This window comes from Cyclopterus lumpus, chromosome 18 (genome assembly GCF_009769545.1).
Source record: "Cyclopterus lumpus isolate fCycLum1 chromosome 18, fCycLum1.pri, whole genome shotgun sequence".
NCBI lineage: Eukaryota > Metazoa > Chordata > Actinopteri > Perciformes > Cyclopteridae > Cyclopterus > Cyclopterus lumpus.
The window spans coordinates 10,351,858-10,374,580 of record NC_046983.1 but is presented as its reverse complement, the minus strand read 5'-3'; the positions used below and the strand labels follow the sequence as shown (position 1 = coordinate 10,374,580).

General features: G+C 42.1%; 1 protein-coding gene across 1 annotated transcript in view; it reads right to left on the bottom strand.

Annotated features, from left to right (window-relative positions):
• Nucleotides 1-22,723, bottom strand: part of LOC117747892 (receptor-type tyrosine-protein phosphatase delta-like) — an 88,916-nt gene that overhangs the window by 5,161 nt on the left and 61,032 nt on the right. Inside the window, exons 21-32 of the mRNA XM_034557393.1 lie at nt 21,300-21,509; nt 20,097-20,257; nt 18,242-18,253; nt 17,197-17,309; nt 15,154-15,195; nt 14,499-14,596; nt 11,146-11,269; nt 8,245-8,420; nt 6,463-6,582; nt 6,191-6,345; nt 1,208-1,493; nt 206-384 (exon numbers count right to left, since the gene is read on the bottom strand). Of these exons, the coding sequence (XP_034413284.1) occupies nt 206-384; nt 1,208-1,493; nt 6,191-6,345; nt 6,463-6,582; nt 8,245-8,420; nt 11,146-11,269; nt 14,499-14,596; nt 15,154-15,195; nt 17,197-17,309; nt 18,242-18,253; nt 20,097-20,257; nt 21,300-21,509 (1,676 nt within the window). The remainder of the gene's footprint in view (nt 1-205; nt 385-1,207; nt 1,494-6,190; nt 6,346-6,462; nt 6,583-8,244; nt 8,421-11,145; nt 11,270-14,498; nt 14,597-15,153; nt 15,196-17,196; nt 17,310-18,241; nt 18,254-20,096; nt 20,258-21,299; nt 21,510-22,723) is intronic.

The window sequence follows — 22,723 nt, the reverse complement described above, 5'->3', positions numbered from 1 at the left end:
AATATTGCAGATGACTGGCCAAAACATGGTTAATATCTCCCGTCTTGGAAAAGTTTATCATCTAATCTCTGGCTCTTTTAATTAAAAAAAAAGAAAAAAGTAAATGTAGCTTCTATAAAATGTCGAGCCACTTTGAAGTACAATGAATTTGTGTGCTGGCTATCTCATCGGCAATGGATGTTGGATGGAGTCTGTTAGCACTTACCTGTACCCATCAATGAAACTGGCATTGATGTAGTCGGAGCCTTCAACTCCTCGAATGGGCTGAAGAGACACTCGCGTGGACTCGTATGGCATTATGTTAACAAGGCGGTTCTTGAACTTGTTGCAGGAAAGATTGGCACTGATGAATCGTGATGTATGGGCTTTAGTGTTAGCTAAACGCTGCATCGAGACAGAAAAAAGAGATTTTTGAGCACTGACATTCTGGTATTTTCTAATTCCCCTAGTGACTGACTGTTTGACATTTAAGTTGGCCTTCACTTAATAAAGAGCTGAATATTATGAACAATCACAGTATTTCCTGCTCACACGGGAGTAATGACGAATTCACAATAATAAGCTGCACATAGTGGATAGATGAGATCTACATTTGAATGGTTTCCAGTGTACTGTGGTTTTATACTATTTCACCTAACCATAAAGTACAGAAATTACATCAGTGATGACTATCACAGCCTGCCTCTGCAGGGAAAAGAATCGCATGTTATGACGACAGGGCAATGAAACCCCAAGTGAACCTGAAGTGGACAGACCCATTGTAATCTAACCTGTTAATTATCTCATCAAGGAATCGGCATCCATCACAGAGCAAGAAAGTAGGTGCGTGGCGAGCAAGGCAACACCGCGCAAGCGGCACATATTTCTTTCTTTTTTTAACAAAAGACTGCAACGGCTGGAAAAGAAGGGTTGGCAGACTGAGCATATTGCTCAAGTCCCTCCGGTTCTGTGGTCAGGCAAACCTCTGTTTGCCGTTTTTATGTAAACCAAGACCCCTGTAACCCAAGAAAGTGGAGCTATGGGAAGGGGAAATCAGACATGGAGAATTAATCCTATGTGGAGTTACACAAGCAGGTCAACTAAGTGGGATAGAGAGGAAACCACAGGCCCCACACTGTCTAGCGAGCCTAATGAGAACTGGAAAAGTTTTAGGGAGAATGCCCAATCAATGACACTGGGGCATTTGGCTCCATTAAACAGTTTGTACCTTGAACTCAAGTTCCATGCCGGTGACATTCTCTCCGCCCTCTATCTGTGTCAGTTTCTGGATGTAGGCGTATAGGTTTCTGGCGGGCACTTCGGTGGTGCCGCAGTTGACGGCCTCCTGGAGCGCGTCATGTATGAAGACATACTGGTCCTCTGTCTGCACCATGTAGTTGCGCTGGGCACGCATTAGCGTTACGTGCCCGTAGATGTCCACGGTCTTCTCGTGCTTGATACGTTCCATCATGGCATCAATCACGATGAAGCAACCCGTGCGTCCCACTCCAGCACTGCGCGTCAAAAACAACATGGAGAAGGAAGCTTGTTACTGGGTAGTATTCTCAGTCGTAGCAGTACAAGAAAAGTGAGGTTACCGTGATAAAAAAAGGTATACATTTTATAGAAACATGATGTATAAGGTCCCTCTTCTGACAAGTTTGAGCTTCTGATATCATAACTTCTACAAATGAGGGCCAGTCCGGTGGAAGGGTAGGTGTCTTTTCTAAGTACACGGCCTTGAAGAACTCCCTTCTCCCATTGATGAGGCCAAAAGGTAAACCCTCTGCGCCAAGTTTGCCACTGTCGGATGGACCATTTGGCTTGGAGTGTAATTACATCTGAAGTGGCACTGTGTGGAGAAGAGGGCTTGGCAGTCACAGCCTTCAGCAGGGCTCACTGCTGCCTTTGCAATCTAGTCTCCCCCCACCCCCCCACCCCTGGACCCCACCTGTGCTCTCCAATCCATCAGGGCTAATCACTTATGCAACAGCAACATTTAACCTTTATCTCACCGTTCCCAAAAAGTGCCACTACAACAAATGCACAGAGAAATGTGGATACACCGACGCACACGTTTTTTTTTGTTGTTGTAGGGCTTCGCTAATGTGCACAGCAACTTCTGAGAAGTGCAGCTGACTTCAATTAATGCCATTAGATTAGCACAGTGCACCCTAATAACGTAAGAGGCTTTAGAAGAGGCACTGAAAGGCCGGTCTCTTCATTAAGATTCACATCGGCACATTGTTGCATTAGCGTGTGTGCACAAGTGAACAAAGCCCTCCTACATAGAGGGAACATGTTTTACTCTTTCCCTTTGACCTCTTCTTAAAGACATACCACTCAGTCCGCAGTCTGCTGACGGTTTAAAAATGTGCTCGTTCCCATTAAATGCACATTACGTGTTTTAATATCGCATGTTATCGAGGATGTTTTCTGATGACAATTTATTTACCGCGGGGCGACGGGTTGGTGTTAAATCTTGTTCGTTAACTCCCCTCCCGCATCGCGCGAAGCACGGCCCCGACGAGACAGTAGCTTGCACTTGGCTCTCCAAAGTAAAAAGGTTGTTCAATCCATTAAGCTGACATGCCTACGAGGTGTGAGCCATGCTCCCGTGCTTCCTCCCTCTGATGGCGCATTTGTTTTTCATTTGCGCTGCGAAACGGGGGGAAGAGTTGAGAAGGGAAACTCGAGAGGGAGTAAAGTTAGTCCCCGGGGGCCAAGTCTGGTTAATGTGCCATGCTGCAAAGACACGTATGGGAGTCATTGGCTTTAACAAATGATCTGACGATCACTTTCAAAATGGCTGACATTGGCTGGATGAGACTGAATTTTGTTTTTTTTTGTGTTGCTACAAAACTCTTCAAACCTCGAGGGGCGATTTACGAAATCGAGAGTCAAAGAATCAGGCTGTTGGGAAATGTGAAAGTATCTGAAGGATATTCAAAGAACAAATCACTTCCAGGTCTGAGTACCGCCTCAGCCCTTGGGCAAGAGATGCAGAAACGAGGAGAGATGCCTGCCTCTACCCCAGCTGTTTCCAATCGGAAAAAAAACATTTTGCAGTGCAGACCTGAATGTGGGAGAGTGATGACCTGCGAGAGAGTAAGTGACAGAGTGACAGCGTTGAGCTAGGGAGACGGAGACAGAGGAAGATGAGGAATGGGGGTGAGGTGGGGGGGGGGGAGGTGGAGTTGTGTTATGCAGCGAGAGATGCCACCAGTTACCTTGAAGTTGTGTGGTTAGTTTTCTAAAAGACTATTTTATTTATTCTATTTTATTCTGAAATGCAAGACCCATAAATGCTGGGAACACGTGCGATAATCCTTTATCAACAAGTGATGTTTTTTGTTTGTGTGTGTCTGTGTGTGTGTGTGTGTGTGTGTGTGTGTGTGTGTGTCTGTGTCTGTGTGTGTGTTGGTGCAGAAAGCCGTCGGTCCATTTGGCAGTTGAAGGGGAGCTGGCGGTCTGACTGCACTAATGACCTGACACTGCCTTTTCAGCCAGTCGAGACCAGCTGCTTTGGCCCGTCGACACACATTAAGTGTCAGACTAATATGCTTTCCAGGAGTTTAGGGAATATGGGATGGGAGAGAGAGAGAGAGAGAGAGTTTAGTTTCAAATACAGCTGCAATGAGTCCCGAGAAGATAAAGCATGAGCAGCAGTGGAAGTAATTACATATGTATTGTGACCAAATCTCTTGCCGTCAGCTAACCTGTCACCATTTCCCCACGCTGCCCATTGGACACGCACACGTTTGGTCACATTCACCAGGATCACCTCATTGCTGTTAATGGAGTCAATAATCATTTTAGTCCTTGATTACTTTTCAAAATGTGAATAAAAAAAAAAAAAAGTTCATTCATTTCCAACTTGGAGATGCAGTTTATTTATTTAAAATGTATTTAACCAGATTAAAAATCTCCTTTACAAGAGTGTCCTGGCCAAGACAGCAAAAGTACATTTAACAAGGTTTCAGACATACAACATAAAACAGTGGCAGATAATAACAACTTTAGTAAAACCAAAACTAAGATTCAAGTCATCACATCCCAGTTCACACAGGTGCACACATCTCAGTCAGAAAAAAACATCTACATTATTAATTATTTAATCCATTGTGACGATACCACTAGGACAGCCAGGTGGAGTTTTGCAGCAACACTCTGAGTAGTCCGTTTCCTTCTTGTATTAGAATCTGTCAATCTAGATATTCGTATGGGTCATTGGCAGCTAACATACCGTCATTGTTAGGCAAGTCGACTACATTCTCCATATGTGCCGGCTACCGCATTAATACAGACACCGTGGGTTGTTTCCTCAAAAGTCGTTGGGCGAGGCCAATGCTCTCCATGACATTTTAACCTCTTCCATCACCTCACATCGCTCGGGTAGACCTTTAGCTACCACAGCAAAACAGTCCCTGACCTGTAGGTTAGCGAAAGCAGCAGGAACAAGCAACCCAGGAAACATGCTATAATGGGTCTGCGGTCAGATTTGAAAAGACAAACTGGAATGTAACCTTGTGAGTTAGTGTGCTACAGTTGAATCACAGTAATGCATTGTGCTTATTGTCATGTGCTGGAATGATGTACTAAATCCATATTTACTGTTGAGTAAAGAAATGCTCAGATTTCTATTTCTAGGAACATTTCTTGTCCCTGAGTCATTATCATTAGCTTTCAAATACATGGAAATAATTGTGAATCTTTCGACAAGTTAGAGTTGTTTTACTTTATGTGGTATAGATTATGGATTTGCTCAATTTTAGTGTCTTAAAATTCCCTGTTTGTGTGGAGGAGTACAGATGTAATGATTGGCTGGTTGTATCTAAGGATCTGTGTTCATCAGGATATCACGACTGTTAATAAATAATAAATTCACATTGTTCTAATTAGTCATTTACAAAGAATAGGAACAGTGTGCAGTTTCCTTTTTTTTTAAGTTCTACATTTAACACCACCAGTTAAACAAACACATGTTGAGCTCTTTATGGTCTTTGCATAAGGCCCCACAGCGTGTTGGCACATGGTGAGATGCAAATAGTGCCCCAAACTAATGAATCAACTATTTAAAAGACTGTACCATGCTGTTAATTATAGGCCTTTTTGCATGGGCAGCTTTAGCTTCTACTATACTAAATATTTGTATCTACGCTATATCTCTGCATAACCACTCCAGACATTATTTTGCAAGTATGTAGATAAAAAAAAAAAAAAGAAGAAGATTGCTCTATTTAAAATGGTGGTCAAATATAAAGTGAAGAAAAAAAAGCCTCTGGAAGGATTTGGAGCTTGGGAAGGACCGTATCTGATAGGGAGCCAGAGGAATTAAAAAAGTCCCATCTGCAGACATTAATTCCTGCATTCTGCTTCATTGTAGAAAGTCAGGATTTTCAATTTGAAGCGATTCGGCAACTAGTTCTAATTAACTACAGCATGTGGTAATTCTAATTCTTCAGTAATCCCCCTTCCTTTTTTTGTCACTTTATGACACAAGTTGGTATCTATTACACTCACTATGGCTGTTTTTACTGTCTTTTTCCTCCTCCTTCAGTCACTGACTTTCTCTGTGCTGAGCCTCTGATGACTTGCTGAGTTTAAAGGAGCCAGAAGTCTCCGTTATATCCCTCTGACTCTCTGTTGGAAGTGTGGCCGCTCGTGTAGTTAAGGGAAGCAAAGTTATTTGTTTCGGATGCAATAACCCAGGGGATAAGCCGAGGACTTGTGGGCTGCTGATGTGCGACATGTTAGTGGTGCAGCAAGGAACACAACAGGTCTGCGTGAGTGTGTTTGTGTGTCAGTGAGTGGGAGGAGATGTTTGAGTTTGCCCAGGGCAATGACACTAGTACTCTTTGAGCTGTGATGTTGAAAACACCCTCCGATTCTAAGTGCCTTCCGTGAAAGCTAGTAGGCTGATTTGTTTGGGCCACAGTGTACTCAAAATCAAATATTATACTTAAAGCTCACATTTTTCTTTCTGGTTCATGACTGATTCATTAAAAAAAAAAAATATATATATATATATATATATATATATATATATATATATATATATATATCTTATCAGTCGACAAATGACTTGGATACAAAAAATTAAAAAAAACATTTTGTCATATGTATTCATATATTCATTACAGCAAATGGAAAAGAACAAATCAATTTCATGCTTCAGGATGTTTTTTTGTGATACCATGTCGTTTCTTACCTGCAGTGTACCGCCATCGGCCCCGCGTCTGGAGGATTGCACGCTTTCACCCGTCTCAGGAAGGCCAGGAACGGGGTCGGGTGCTCCGGTACCCCGTGGTCCGGCCAGGCCGTGAACTGGAACTGCCTCACCTCTCTCTTCTCACTGGAGCCATTCTGAATTATGGAGGTGGAGAAAAGGTGCGTGACCAAAACAGCTCACATCAAGGACTTGAAAGATGTTGTGGGGTCTGAGTCGCTACTACAAGACAAGAACATCCAAATGCTTCTTACTTTAAAAAGTGCAAATGTCCTGACACAGTACGTGGCCAGCTCGACTGTGTCTAGAAGTGACACTTGGATGAGGCCGTACGTCTCTGTGCCTCTTGTTGGCCAGTATTGGTCACATTTGACCTGCAATGGAGAGACACATGGATAGGAACCTTTATTCATTTGAGGTGTATTTATGAAGTATAAATGCTCTTTAAAAAAAAAAAAAGCATTTCGCATTCACAGTGTTACACAAAGACAAGTAATGGTAAAATACATTTCCAAATTCACCTCAAGCCTTCTTGAGCAATCAATTAAATGGCCTGAAATATTTGGATAGAGCCGAGGGAGTTATTAATTGCCCTGCTGTACTCCATAATTACAAAAGTAACCACACTTTCTTATCATATCACCGGCTCAGCTTTATTGCCATTTGAGTGCAGAGCTTTGTTTCCTGGTTTACGGCCAATAAAAAAAAACAGTTCCATTATGACATTACTGCTCAGCCTATAGGTGATGGGGAGGAAATAACTGGATTTCAATTCCCTTGTTCTTCTTCATATTGTCCATTAAACTCATGTGGTAATAGCCGTTTGTTCAATACAATTGAAATGTGTTCATGCTGAACAAATGCAGGTGCTCTGTCACTGTCGAAGGGTATGACAACTGGACATCAGTTGTATCATCGGTATATTAAAATATGTATCTATTCATTTAATTTCCCCAGCAGTTGTTGTATCCCTCACACCAGTAGCAATGGAGTGGCTGTGACACTGGGACACCAGTGACACCATTCACAACAGCACATGCTCGCAAATACTCCAGCTTTAGATATGCGCAACATGCAAATTGCAGCTTGAGTTTTTACCAGAGAATGATATGACGGATTTATATGAAAGACAGCTGTGTGTTGGCAGTGAATAAATCACATTATGCACTACAAATGTCAAACAACATAATGGTACAGATGAGAGTGAGGGGATGTCTTGCAGGAAGCCTTTACAACAGAGCCAAGAAGCACTCTTATATCACAAAGCACCTATGGCGTCAAACAGACACCAGACAGCATAGAGCACATTTAATTGAAGAATTATGCATTTTACTGCAACTACAATATATAAAGCACCAGACAGCGGAGCTTATTTGCTTTGCAGATGGTACAGATACTGAGTGAAAACGGCTGTGTGGATTGAGTCCACCCCGTCGTTAACACGATGCCAGGCTCTTAGAAAAGGCATACAAGTGTGAAGGTCAGTAGCTTCTGGAGTCTGTGCAAGCGTTCATGTGCTCAGTCAAACATTGTGAGATGTGTCAGAGAAAGGGCTGACCGTGCCACCATGAAAGGAGTCCTGAATGCACACAGCTGGGCAATGTAGCTTTTCAGTGTTGGAGTCTTTTTTTATCACTGATCGTAATCCAGTTCTTTCAGCAGTGCTCGACTAATGAATGGACCCATGCCTCTAATCAATCCAAACTAAACAACAACAAAGAGTTTTTGTAGAGAAAGGTTTGAGCATATCAGTGAGTAACAGCGTGGAACTTGGCTTTGCCTGGAGAATATGTTTGTGTCACTTGGAGGGGGTGAACAAAGTTGGAAGAATCCATTCTGCAAATCTTCTATGTGAAAATAACTTTGCTCAGGCTTTTAAATCATTGGGTTGTTTTTATAAAATGGGGTTATGCATTCCAAAGCACAACATAGAACAAATGTTCCCTACACTTCTGGGCTCAACCCGGCCATTTCATTCGAATAGATATAGAGCACCGCAGAGTAAATCTGTCTGTGTCTGTATTTGTGTCTCTTACCCTGGACCTCTCCTCCAGTTTGGTCATCATGACGACGATCGCGCTCCTCTGCTCCCAGATCATCCTCCAGAATTCTCCAAATGTCTCTGGCAGGGCTCCTTGGGTGGCAATGTAGGCATTCTGCTTCCTATAGCCGTCAATGTAGTTGGCGTTGATATAGTCACTTCCAGGGATACCTAAAAAAAAAAAACAGAAAATGTAGACGGTTAGAATCAAAAGGCAACATCTCCAAATACAATGGTGAAAAAGGAAAATGTTGAATGTTACAAAATAGTGGCTTTTGTTGCTTCCTAATTTGGTCTTGATTTGCCCTGCAATTATTTGAGGTTATGTCAGATTCTCCCCCGCATAAGGTTCAGATGACAACGCTTAAGGATTTCCTCAGTGTTTCCGCAAAGGAATTTATTTAAGCCAACGTCTCGTGTGAGTATTAAATCGAGAGAAAAAAATAGCATAAAACACCAACATTTGGCACGGGTGTTACGGTCTGTCTTAGGATTTGTATTTGCGATCAACAACACGTTTAAATCAGCAGTGTTTGCGTTCCCATTCCATATCTGCAACTGACTTACAGATAAAGCTTGGTCTGTAAAAGTCTATCACATCACATTGAGGAAAACAAACCAACACAAAACTAGCAAAACAATCCCCCCCCGCCTCCCCTCCCTTCCTCACTCCTCCTTCCCTTTGCTTATATTAAATGAAAGGCACAGCAGCCTTTTCGAATCCAGGCGGAAGAGACGGAGCTGACAGCTAGTCAATGCTTCAGGACTGGCAGTTTAGGAGCTTCGTGCACACATGGTCGACCAAGATAAGTCTCATCTGCATGCACGCCACGTATCAGAGAAATTCCCCACTCTCCATCCTGCATCCCCTCTCCCCCCCCCAAACTCCGTTTTTCTCCCAGGTAACTTATTCGACGGGGAAAAAAAAGAAAAAAGGAACGGAAAATGTAGAATGAACACATTCTAAAGACCAGCCCGCATTATTTCTTCAACTGTCTCTCGCCCTCGCTTTCGCTGTTGTAGTTGTCCAAACAACCAGGCGGCAGTGCATTTCCATGACGGGCAAGGGATAAATGCAATTAAGCCCAGTGTGTTTTCAATTTGGAAAAGAAGAAGCAAAAAGAGACATGACTGTGGATTAATGAGAACGCGGCAAGTTGTTTAATCTACATTTGCAAATGGCTTTTGCCTTTGTGCTCTCCGTCACTCAGGATTTGTATAAATGCAACCATTCTCTCTCAGTCAATATGCTTATTGAGAAATAAACATTGCTCCAGCGTTGTTCAGTACTCCGCACCCTTCAAAAGAATCTTTAAGGAAACAGATTGTACAACACTGTAATGTTCATAATGATGATTATTCTAAGCAGTTGTTGTTGTAGTGCTCATGTTAAGACATCGTGCACGTGCGAGCAGATGTCTACTCACACTTTGTCAGATTACCACGTTGGTTTACCTCATAACAGATAGTTATGAAAAAAAAAAACGGCATACATTTGATTTTGAATTTAATAACCAACAAATACTAATATGTACTAATTGCATTTAGAAACTGTACACTTTGGCAAACGAAGGGTAGGCAAAGTTTTGGGGATTAACTTTAGAAACACGTTTAATCCTGCTCAACGCGTGCTTCCTCCGGTCAGGCAACTTGACAAAGGTCAGGAGTAGAGACAATACAGTGATGTCATGACAAAGTCCACGCATGTACGTGTGCGCATGTGTTCCAAAGATTCTGCTGATCCGTCCTCACATCAATACATTCTGAGAGTAGCTGTCTTCAAATTCTGATGTCAAATCCCAAATCCCCTTTTATTCAAATAACTCAATCAAAGTAAACAATAGGCGCATTGCTTGCCAAAAGGCTTTACGTCCCTCTGGTCCCCCCCCCCCCACCCTGACTGAGAACTGTTCACTTGCTACAGCACAAAGGCTCCAATATGGTCGTGCAGATGTGTTTAAACTCCCGGCTAATGGAGTTCCATCAACGCTCAGCTGTGTGTTGTTTCTGAGAGACTGCAAAAAGAAAAAAAAAGGGCTCTTTGAGCTTTTATCTATCTGTTTTTGTCACGCTAGCCATTTACTTCTTTGTTTATTTCCCTTCGCCCTCCATGGGCGATTAATTAATAGCCGCGTGTGTATGTGCAATTGTGTGTTTCATCCGAGAAACTGGTGAAAGAGCCAGCACTTAACTCGGCATTTCAAAATGGCCTTTCATTCTTCAGAAGGGCCAAACACTACTGGGCTGCTTCCAACCAGGTTTGTGATGGGCTCGAGTGAAGTTCTGCAACCACATCTTGACTTGAGTCTTTTCCACAAACTGCTACTCTGCTACTAACTTTGTCGATTGTGTCACTGCGACCGATGTAAGCACTTTATTTAGGGCATTGCTGTGCGTTTCTTTGTCAGGTAGCACATTGGCAAACACATATCCATGTTTTTACCCACAAATAAGTCTTATAGTGTGTACAAACAAATCCCGTAATGTGTATTGCAATTTAAAATGAGAATAAATAACAGTTATAATAAGCTACGATGTCTATTTTCCAGTGAACTCACTGTTCTCGTTATGGAAATTATGCCCAAGAAACAAGCCATGGCTTACGTACAATGTAAAAGAATCACCTGCTATAAAGTCCCAAAAAAATAGATGCTGGTAAACTTGCATCTCCTCACTTTAGGTGATTGTTTAATCTGACTTGAGTGCTTGCCTCAGCAATAAAAGTGGAAAGTGTCCAGTTTCTAAAGGACTTGAGGCATGCAAGGAAAGAAGTAGTCTGACGCGCTTGTTTTATGAATATCATTTAAAAGCACAGCGTGGTTCATTCCTCGGGTCTAAAAGATACAGTGATCCTGGCTGTCTGTAGAATCGATACAGGAGTTGGTGGGCGGCGTACCGTCAATAGCAGAGAGCAAGACTCTGGAGTGGTCGTAGGCAATCACGTTGGCATATCTGTTCTTTGGTTTGTTGACCTCCAGGTTGGAGTGTTCCCACGTGAACTGCTGACCAGGGTCAATGGACTGTGAAGGAGAAGGACATTTTTGTAACAGTGTTACATATTGTATAATATAAAATATCAACATTTCCCAATAGTTCATTGCTAAGATTGAATTCAACCCCATGAGATGTTGGTGTAAGAGCAATATTATAAAGCTTGAAAATACGACGTTATAATATTTTCATCTCTTTAAGAGTGTACTCGAATCATGTTGAAGGCGTGAATCACTTGAAGACGTGTATGATTGAAGATGTTTACCAGGCCCCCTTTTTATTTTTTACCAACATGGCTTTAAGGAAAGCAGTTAATAAAAGTCAACAGCTCTGAGTTCCAATCTATTTTTTTCATGTATCTACACTGATGACACATTTAACTAAAAATATGAATGTGGCGTTAAAAGTCCTGCATAATATGGATTTTGAGTGCTGCTGTTAGACCTCATATGTGCTGCACAACGATTGTAGAATATTGATCAACGATTGCTTCATCTCTAGGTTGCCCTGCAATGAATAATGTTTCCCATGAAGGCCAAATAATATATAAGACTGGATATTTTAAGTCTACTATTTCCACCAAACTGGCGAGGACTAACACACACGGCATTTACATAGGGAAATAATAACGTGGCACGACCTCGCAAGCATTCCTAGACTTGTCAGTTGAAGCCATGCTTCTTCAAGTTGGCTGGCCATGTTTTTCAAAGAAATCTTTTTTTTTCCATGACAAATCAAGCTATAACATACGGTTCACGCTAGGCATACCATACTGGTAACCTTGAGCCTCTTAAATGAAGTTGTGACCAAACCGTATTTGAGGTTTTTCAAAGATGATTATTGTTCTCTGACTGGAAGCTGGATTTAGTTGATGAATAGTCTTCCCCCCCGACTTTTACTCTTCCCCAGTTAATTTAAGTAGAATCTGTTCTGGCCTCTCCCGGTCTTGTAGAAAAGGGGGTGTCAACAGACACATGAATCTATGTTGACATTGTCGGTCTTACATTAAAGGTGGAGGAGAGCATTTCACGGTTGGAAATTGGACTGAAAGCGTCAATTTGTTGTCTTTGGCATGAAATAATTGCGACATATAAATGATTAGATTCACAAAAACAAACAGTACAAATTGGTCACAGAGGAACATCTTGTGTTCCATCAGCTTTCCTCATTTGAGTCGTAGGACTTTATGGCACATACTAGAATACCACACTTGAGACCAGTTCAACAGAATTTGCTTTCCAAGCCCTCTTTTAGCTTTGTAAAGCAGAGATTGACAATGCTCCCTCATCACCGATAAATGAGCCATAAAATATAATATCACAAAGGGAAAAGACAATGGCATGAAAGACCGCATTCCATCTCACATTAAAGGGAAAATATTGTGCTTGCGTTTTTAATGACTGCAACCTGCTTTTGTGAGTTACTCTCCACTGAAAGTAGAAACCCAAGTGTAATAGGACACATTGCAAATAGATTAGTTACACTGACCTTGCTTATTATCATCATAATTATTATACTTGTAAGTCTTCTTTATGGTAATTCATGGGAGCAATAAAAGCATAAAGATAAGCTTAATTATTCATTTTAATGTTGACAAACTTGACCATGGAAGAAAACACATTAGGAGGTATTTAAGAGCATATAAGCTCAATATGACAACAATAACACATTTCAGCAACAATATCTTTATCTGCAGAAATCACTTAAAGCACAAATATGCGGGGGACAAACCCCTAGCTAAGCCTGATATTTTTCAAAATATTTTGAAACAGTGGGCTGCAACATTGCGCGTAATAAAAATCTTTATTTCATTGTGCTCGCAAAATTGCTTTCCACTGCTCTCGAATAAGCTCTATGAAATTGGAATTCAATGTACTTAAGCTGCAGTAATGATTGGGCAGCTTGGCAGCCACCCATAGGGTGACCTCATAGATTTTGGGGCTGTTGCCGGACCCGCAGAGAGAAATGGACAGAGAAAGGAAGAGCATCGTTCCTATCTCGCCAAATGCCCCTAAAAGGACCTCTTGCTCACAAAGTGTTTCAGGCTCCCTTAGTTCATCTACAACACAAGGGCAATATGAAGAAAACACTTCTATTGTCTCTTTCCCACAAGGTTTGAAGGTCTAATCGCAGGATATATAAATGTAACTACCTTTGTTCCGTTATGCATTTGTATTCTGAGAGTGGCCATACATCCCAGAATGAGACTTCAGCTAAAGTGTAGATATGATTCACTGGCTGGGCAGGTGTCACTGAACTGTAGCCTTTTTAATGTCCGCTCTAGTAGAGTTTAGTGGCTAAATATCTTCATATATATATATATATACACCACATTCATATTGTGAGGTGTAGTGCTTCCCTTGACTTTTAGTCCTGTTACTATAAATGGTTGATCATATTTTTAAAAGCTGAAACACTGAATAGTCCAAATGAATGCATTCATATGTTCCCTCTGTGCATATTGTGTTGGTATTTCGTGGCTACGACGCTGCCATTTTTACTCGACTGATCGTATCCCAGCAGACATTTTTGATTAGTCATAGCAGGAAAAGCAGAGCTGCTCCTAACATTAATAATGACTTATTTTCCATTCACGGCTCTCAGTGAGCCACCAGGCACAATAGTAGTGCTCTGGACTTAAAAATGGAATGCAACCATTATTAAAGCTATTAATTACATCAGTGTGTTTCCTGCTTTGTGATGTAAAAAAAAAAAATGCATGCTGTGAATAGGGCATACTGACTGATTTTAGATCTCCGGTTGAGCTATTTCTCATTAAAAATAATTCCTAATTCCCCTCTTGGGCAGCCATCCACCAATTGTTGACATGCTTGGACTGGTATATGGTAGCATGGGTATACTCTTTATAAGATTCTGCATTAATATGCCAAATCTGTAGGCAATTTGCCAAGATTTGGGGTATGGGAAGTGTTCTGGTTTGCATTTGCAGTAAAGTAATTTGTGTGGAGAGCAGAGGAGGTGGAACACATTGGTCCAAATGCAATCGCTGCACCGCTGGCTATCGTCTGCAGATGGTTTAGATTTGTATTGGTTTGAAATCTGCTTGTAAACTGGCTACTCGTGACGCAATACGGTCACACACATCTTCTCTCAACTCAAACTCCAGTTTTGCATCTCAAATTTAGACAGTATGTTTTATGTTTAGACAGTATTGTTGTTGTCTGTATGCTGCAACACTCTTGCTAAGGCATTTATAACAATTGCTGAATCAGCATTGGGACTTAGGCTGACACCTACCTCATATTCTTGTGAAAACTTGAGGTTGTCGTTGGCTTTCAGGCGCTCCAGATGATCTGCTAGGTCCATAATTGGGATTGGAGGGTGGCTTGCCATACCTGTCAATTAGATGGACTGAATGTCAGTCACTCGTCTTGTATGATGGCATCACCCAAGCACAAGCCAACAGTGAATCATTAGATAAGCAGCATGTGTGTTTAACAGGGGGAATGGAAAAGTGGTTCGGGTTAGGCTAGTTTGTTCACTCAAAGCAGTGGCCATGCTCATAAAGAGAATATGGACACAGAAGCCAATGAGAGGTCATCGAGCACACTTGCCCCACTGGGACTCTCCCTATTGAGAGAGGAGAAACGTTATTCACACGGAAAGCTGCGGTGGATAGTTAGCATGACAGTAAGACACAAACACTAAGAAACAACCCAACAAAAAAAAACAACGAAAAACATTCAGATTGTTAGGCCAGTTGTTGATGTTTGCTTTGAGCGATGACATGTCATTTTCAAACTCCGCCTCCTGTGATGACATTGCATTACCACCAGATGGATTAGATTGGGATGGGAATACAAGACTATGCAGAAAGAAAAGAAGAAGGAAAATAAAGCGAAAAAAAGAATCAAATAAAATCATGTCAAGTGCATAATCGAGAACAACTAACTTGACAAATGGAGGTTACTGGGGTGACTGGACGCACCTGAACCTGTGGAGGAAACGGCGGTGTAATTAAACACATTGCAGATGTCATTGGCAATGTGATGACTATTTTTTTTTCTCACAAGCAGAAGGTAGAAATTGAAATGTGACACAAAGTAGCTGAATGATGTGTATTCTTAATGGGACATTTATTAGTAACAAACAAGTTGTCATGCTCAAAGCTTGGCTGATGCACCATGCGTACTTCATGGAAAGAAACCAACCATGGGAAATTTATTGACATTCATTTTAACATGAGAATGCTGACATGGTGATATACTACTTCAGTCTGCAGTTAAGTTCACTTGACTTTGACATTGTCGGATATGGATGCGTGCCATCAGTGTATTTAAGAGCTTGGGAAAACTATCAAAAGTCTAGTGTTTGAACAATACTGATCTATGCAAAGACACCTTTTTGTACACACGTTCACAATCTAGCCTGTGGTCAAAGGTATTCTTGAGTATTCAGGTGACATTTTGACACTACAGTTGCATGTCTCTCTCTCTCTCTCTCTCTCTCTCTCTCTCTCTTTCGATTGAGGTGATTTATCATTTTGGTTGCTGGCACAAGTGGGCATTAGCTAATGGTTGCTGTGCCTCATTTTCCCACCTACTCTCACGTCTCTGAAAGACGGCAAAGGGGGGGGGGTTCTATTGCAGTCAGCTACTCAAAATCCATTTCAACCACTGGGGGACAATGAAAGTACCATTTCCAACACAAAATCACTCAAACATCAAGCATCCTTAAGAAGAAAATGTCCATTTAGGGGAAAAGAGGTGCAAGAAAGGGTAGAGAGAGAGTCGGGCAGAGAGGTGGTCTAATGTAGAAGGGCTTCAGGACTTGAGAGAAAGTGGTCACGTGGTCGTAAAAAAAAAAAATGTTTGGTCCTTTTTTGAGCAGCGAGAGAGCCAAGAAACCAGCTCTCGGAAACGCAGTTGCGGGAAAAATTATGGCTTGAGAGGTGAGTGAAATTGTTGGAGGATGGTTGAGATCACTCTGAGCCAAAAGGGAAAATACCTCTTTGCCAGGATGAAACAGCCAGTAATGGCCCTGACATCATTGAGGAGCTTACATAAATATGCAAAATCTTTTTTTTCTTCAAAAATGAGCCTGCAGGGATAATTCATCCTCCTCTCATACAAGCTGACCTGCAAAATATGGCTTTCGTGATACAACATTATTGGCAGTCTCTGGACGCCTGTCCCCAAACCAGTCGGTGCCAGAGGAACTCAAACGGCAGTTTAGTGTGTCTCTCTCTTGGTCAGGACGGGGGTGGGGGTGGGGGGGTAAGAGATGCATACCGCCTCTCCAGATGATAAATGGACTGTGACTCCCATTGTTTCCCCAGGCACACGACTGAGTCAAAGCATCACCACTGACCACCGCTCGGCACGAAAAGGTCGCAGCGAATGATAACTTGTGTTTACAGCTCGAAACCACTTTTTTTTCCTCGCTCTCCATTGGCCTGCATACACAATGGGACACGGATTCCATGACACATTTTGTATTTCTCTCAACTTCCACAACGGTGCCTCTCGTGTCCGAGCAGCAGGATACCGTCCAAGCAGGGCTGCGCTATTGTGACTAAGCAGGACGAGTCCCGATGACCTGGATAACCCAGGTGCAGAGGAAAACGACAGCTGCCATGAAACTTTCAAGCTTGCATTTCTGCCTCCTCATTTTCCACTGAGAAGCGTCTCTTGGGGGCAAACTGTCAGTTTGCGCCCGTGTCTAAGCACCTGTCCGCTGTCCAAACTGCTCACTTGTGTCGTGCCAATTTCACTGTCGAAATGACGGGTGCTTTTTTTTTTTTAGGAGCGTCATCTCATTAGGTTTCAATGTCAGCAGTGGTTACAAACAAAGAATCATTCATTAGGAATATATATATATGTTTCTGCCTTTTTAAGCGAGCGATCCATTGCATCGGCATCCCTCTTCACAATGCACATTCAGTTTTACATTTACAGTGGATGGAGACATCCCTGACGTCATTCGGAATACGTACCAGGCGTTTGGAAGTTGAGGCGTCGAAGCTCAACCGGGTCCGTGGGATTATGCAGTGGCATTTCCTTGCTGTTGGGCAGACTGCCTTTCCTAGCTTCAGATTCTGCTCTTTTTCTGCACAACAAACAGCAGATTGTATTTATTCTTTTGGTGATTTTGGTGGTCCAATAAATAGAGTAAATATGTAATTGAGTAGGTGACAGGCCTGCAGCACTAAATAACAGCATCACATCAATTCAATACAATAGCCCTTAACCAGTAAATGGTGCTTTAAGTGAAACCTAATGTTCACTTTGTCTTGCAAGTGTCAGATAGGGTGTCAAGTCAACTCTATAGAACATTTGAAGCCATAGTTAGAGGGTGGTGTTGAGATTGCATTATACTGTAAATTGGTCCAGTTAGATGATTTAAAGTGAGAAACAACAGAAACAAGTCGGACACTTCACAGAGGTATATTTAATAAAGGGCTATTGTACTGGATTACATTGTGTTGTACAGTGTTATCCTCTCCCTTTTATTTGAGGTTTATTTTTCAGTAATTTGAATACAAAAATGATATTTGTAGAGAATCTCTCCACCATGAATATTCAGTGCACTACATTGTCACCACTGACACCAGATGTTGTTTCACAGAAAGCAATGGGGTTTGTTCATTTATAGGAATAGACACGACATTGAACATTGTCACTGACATGGATAACAGTTTGCACTTACAACATATGTACAATAGAAAGGTAACATGGTGGATATTTTTGGCATGGTACATTTAAAGTTTAATAGTAGTAGGGAAAGTAAAAACCTGTATGTGCTTGTTGCGTTTCTCAATAATAATAGCGGCTGGCGTCTTTGATATGAATAACTGCAAACAGTACATAAGATGGGTTTCACATATGGTCATGTTGATTCAGCACATAGCATGATTTCAGGAATGACATCCGCTACAGTGGGTGACCAATCTTCCTGTGTTTGTATTTAATATGTACAGTCTCGGGAGGAGAAAAGGGGGTTTAAGGGAGTTAGTTTTGCTCTACTTCTCTCACTCTTACCTGTCTGGTTTGCTGCTCCATTGGTCAGCAAGGAAAGAAATATCGACACAACATTAGGTCGGAAAGACCGTCGGCTTTATATGCTGGATCATACCAGAAAGGTTTCTTTAGATTAAGTGATTGACTATATAAGAGACAAACGGTACCAATCACATCCCAATTTTTCCTTTGCGTGCAAGATTAGTGATGCTTCACTCAAGAATGTATGCCCAATTATGCAGCCTCGGGGCTCTTTGTTTCACCAGTTTCCCAGGTGCATCCAAGACTTGAACATTGTATCTCAGCTATTTCAAGCGGTTTCAGCTGATTGCTTCTTGTTCAAGCATAAAAGTCATCTCTTGACTCCAAATTGCTGTGTCTTTCTTTTTTCTGCCCTGTGAGATTTATTGAGATCAAGAAGTATGCATCTTCAAGATTGACGCGTGTGTAAATGTGAACAACATGTGAGATCATCATTTGTATAAGTTGAGCATATACCGCATTAAAATGCACGTTGGCGCTTTTTAAAAAAATCGGTTTTGGGAGCAGACATGACTTGACTTCAATTATTCTTATGTGTAGCTGCACGAATGGCTCTGATTTATGTTTCTCCCTGGTGAAGCTGCATATTGTTATTCCCATGTCGACACAACATGGTTGTTGGCCTTTGTTTTGCACAACAGGAGCATTCTGTCACATAAAAATTGATCTTGACATGAGAAATATCTCCTGGTTATGCACCGAAAGTTCCCTAACGTGGCAGTGACCGTGGCTCGGTAATCGATTTAAATGGAATCCAAGGACAATAAGGTGCAAGAGAATAAAGCTGTACGCGTAAACCTCTTACATTACTATTGATGTATTTCTTTTGTCTTCAGTATTGCTGCTGTTACTGATTATAGTGCGCTGACTCGTCACTTGCTAATCTTACCCTCACAAAATTACTTCTTGTACTACTAGGAAATTCTGCTTAGGACTGGACATTTGAACACTGCGGGAAATGTGCCTTATGCAAAAGGTGAGAAGAGACGAGAGAGTGAAGGACGGACGGACAAAAGTCAGTGTGTGGACGCACACTTGTCAGCTAGGCGCTTGTGTGTGTCCTGGCGAAGCAGGAGGCCGTCATAAGGTCAGAGTCGGGATCAAAAGCTAGTCTCCCTTGTGGAATGGGTCGTCATAAAAGGGGGGAGGGTAGGGGGGGGGGGGGGGGGTGCTTGCCCAGGCTCCAGGGCTTCTCGGGATACAGACACATGCAGTGACACGCAGCGGATAGTCGAAGCCCCTCCCTCCTACGGTCCACTGATGAGCAGTGACAGCACGAGGTCTCGCTACCACTTGGGGGAGGTGTGTGGGGGGGTTTCAGACAGCAACAAAAAAGTGTGTGTGTGTCTGATTAACGTTCAGTCAACACACGTGTCTGTGTGAAGAATTGTGCTGCGTCTGCATAAGATGGCAGTTTGGGGAGCTGTATGTTTGGATTTACTCATCAGAGAGTGTAGTGTGTGTGTGTGTGTGTGTGTGTGTGTGTGTGTGTGTGTGTGTGTGTGTGTGTGTGTGCTGCTGAGAGTGGGGGTCATAGATAGGCTGAAGATCAATGCCTCGGGCTTTTTCGTTAAGATCTTCCATTTAATGTCCGGATTGAAGATTCCTATGTTGTAGTGTCTTGATGACATGGATATAAAATATTGAATGGAGGGGCGATACGTACTTTGGGAGTGGACAACAAAGTGTACTGTATGGAGCATTTACGTTAAGTGTTAATATAGTTGTCCCGTCTGAGTCGGATTCCAGTGCATTTCTTTCACTTATTATACAGTTATTATAATTTCATCTTCGTTTTTATTTCTGTATGCTGATAATAATTTAACATCCTCACCTTTTGAAGAGGAGGATGGCAATGACGATGCATATGATGAAGACCACCGCTAGCACAGGGCCCACCACCCAGATGAGGCCTTCCTCCTCGTCGATGATCGGCTGGGGGTCGATATCGGCCGACACCACCGGGTCTGAGTACGGGCTCGTGGCATACATGATCTGAGCCGGGGAAAGGCAAATCACTGGTCAATCAATCATAAAACTGATGTTATATATTTTTTGGGACCGACCGTCATATGCTGCTTTCTTTGTACAGGACCTCGTCCTTCTACTTGTGCCATAATTGTTATCTATGATCTAGTGGTTTTAAAAAATGTTCTCCACAATGTTTCATCAAAATCCAGAACTGCTGGGAGATATAGTGGATCCAGAGCTCAGGATATTCAAAGCACTTCCGCAAGACTTCAATTAATGTACCCTCTCTACAGAGCATATCTAACAAGACTCTGACAAAGACAGCATGACCAACAATACAAATTCAAAGCCAATTCAAAGTTTTGCTGTGTAATTTCTGCTAAGCTGCAGCTTGACCAATCAAAATTATCTTCAATATCTCCATTTTACAGGGAGCCTTGATTGAACTATTTCACATTTTACGAGGAGATTAAAAGAAAGGTCTAGTGGGAAGAAAATATATGCTTCAGTGAGCAAATTAGAGCTTTCCATCCATTTGCCATTATCGCTTTGCTCTACCTGAACCCAGGGTTAGCGGAGAGAGTGCGAGGCAGCACTATAGACCCCGCTGCCCATCATATCCTTCATCGCGCCCGCAGCCGCCTAATCATGCAGCTTTCGGGTCTTCAGTCCAGAAAGACACATGCACAAGTACACACTCGCTGCAGCAGCTGCGATAAGGTAGACCGCACGTAGGACGCAATTAAAGAGGAGCTCTGTTATCGAGGTATTCTTGCGATCCGCAAAGGTCTTGAGGGGTTTCTCTCCCCAAAGCAGCAAGGGGCAGCTTCTTAGGCCAGCTGCAGCTTTAAGATTTTAAGTCAAAGCATCACAAAGACTCAGAGTAACACATCTAACCAGAGGCATCCTCCGACCCTCCGTCAAGATGCACAGTTCCCGAGCACGAAGACCATGAGATTACTGGCACGGGATGTCCCAAAGGCGAACAAGCTCACATCTGAACGCAAGTCAAATATGAGGCACGCGAAGTTGAAATAAAAAAAAATGTTTGAGAAAGCAATCTTACATTTTCAGACATTTCCAAAACTGCTAGCACAAAGAAAATGTACTCCTGGCCATTCTGGAGTTGCTTGTTTTCAAAGCCCCTGTAGGTTTTGCCATCTCCCAGGTTGAAATCGTTGGGCAGGACTTTGAAGTAGGCCGCGATGTAGGCTTTGGGTTCCGCCTGCCTCTGGAACCGGAGGCCTCTGCTAGTTTGGTTTATCTCCTTCAGCAGCTAGGAGTAAAAAGGCAGATAATTTATGAGACAAAGGGACACACCAAAAATTTCACCACACACCAAAAATAAAGACATTTCCACAAACCAAATCTGTCTATCTAGACGTCTCTCTGATTGCAGAGCTGACAATGCTGATTGCAACAGGCAGAACATTATAGAAAAGATCAATTACTTAATTCATCTGTATTTTGGACTACAAAAGATTGTGAGATTAAAAGATCTGTGAATTCCCAGCGTATGAAACAGATGAGCATTATCCAACAGCTTCAAACAGTAAAAAGAAAAAAATGACTAAATACATTTTTAATGGATTTGAGTAACATTATACATTTTCCAACTTATTTTTTTAGAAATCTGAATTTAAGATAGGTAAAGTGAGGAGAAATTACATAATGTAACCCTAAAAAATACACCGTAACGGTAATAATACTACTAATGAAAGAAACACATCAAGTGTGCCCTTCATACAAGTCTGTTCTATCTGACTATAAACTTCCAGCACAAAGCGCGGATCATAATTATGCTAATCAAGCCCTGATAGTTGTTTAGGTGTCTGATTTCATATCTCTGATTTGTGTGTGTGTGTGTGTGTGTGTGTGTGTGTGTGTGTGTTTGTGTGCATGCGTGCTCTCGCTCTGTGCGGCTGTCATTCACGTTCTCGTGTGTGCTCTGTTTTGGCTGCCGGGCTGTTGGTGCTGCCCGATAATGTCTTCAATCATCTCTCCTGTCAACGGGGCTAAATCTAGCTGCCCTTGGGAAAAGTTGTGAAAAGGTGAGTGCCAATATTGACAAACAAATAAATTCTGACAGAGGGGCGACTTTCGGGCAATCGGTCAAGGCTACAGACACGGGCCTGTAGGCATGAGCTGTGAAGCCAATGCCAGATGGGACATGTGTGTTTTCTTTCTTTTAGCCCCCTAGACACGTGTTATATATTTGTGCTAATTATACTAAAGACTTGAACATTGTATCTCAGCTATTTCAAGCGGTTTCAGCCGATTGCTTCTTGTTCAAGCATAAAAGTCATCTCTTGACTCCAAATTGCTGTGTCTTTCTTTTTTCTGCCCTGTGAGATTTATTGAGATCAAGAAGTATGCATCTTCAAGATTGACACGTGTGTCAATGTGAACAACATGTGAGATCATCATTTGTATAAGTTGAGCATATACCGCTTTAAAATAAAGAAATACATATTTGAAGAAAAAAAAACA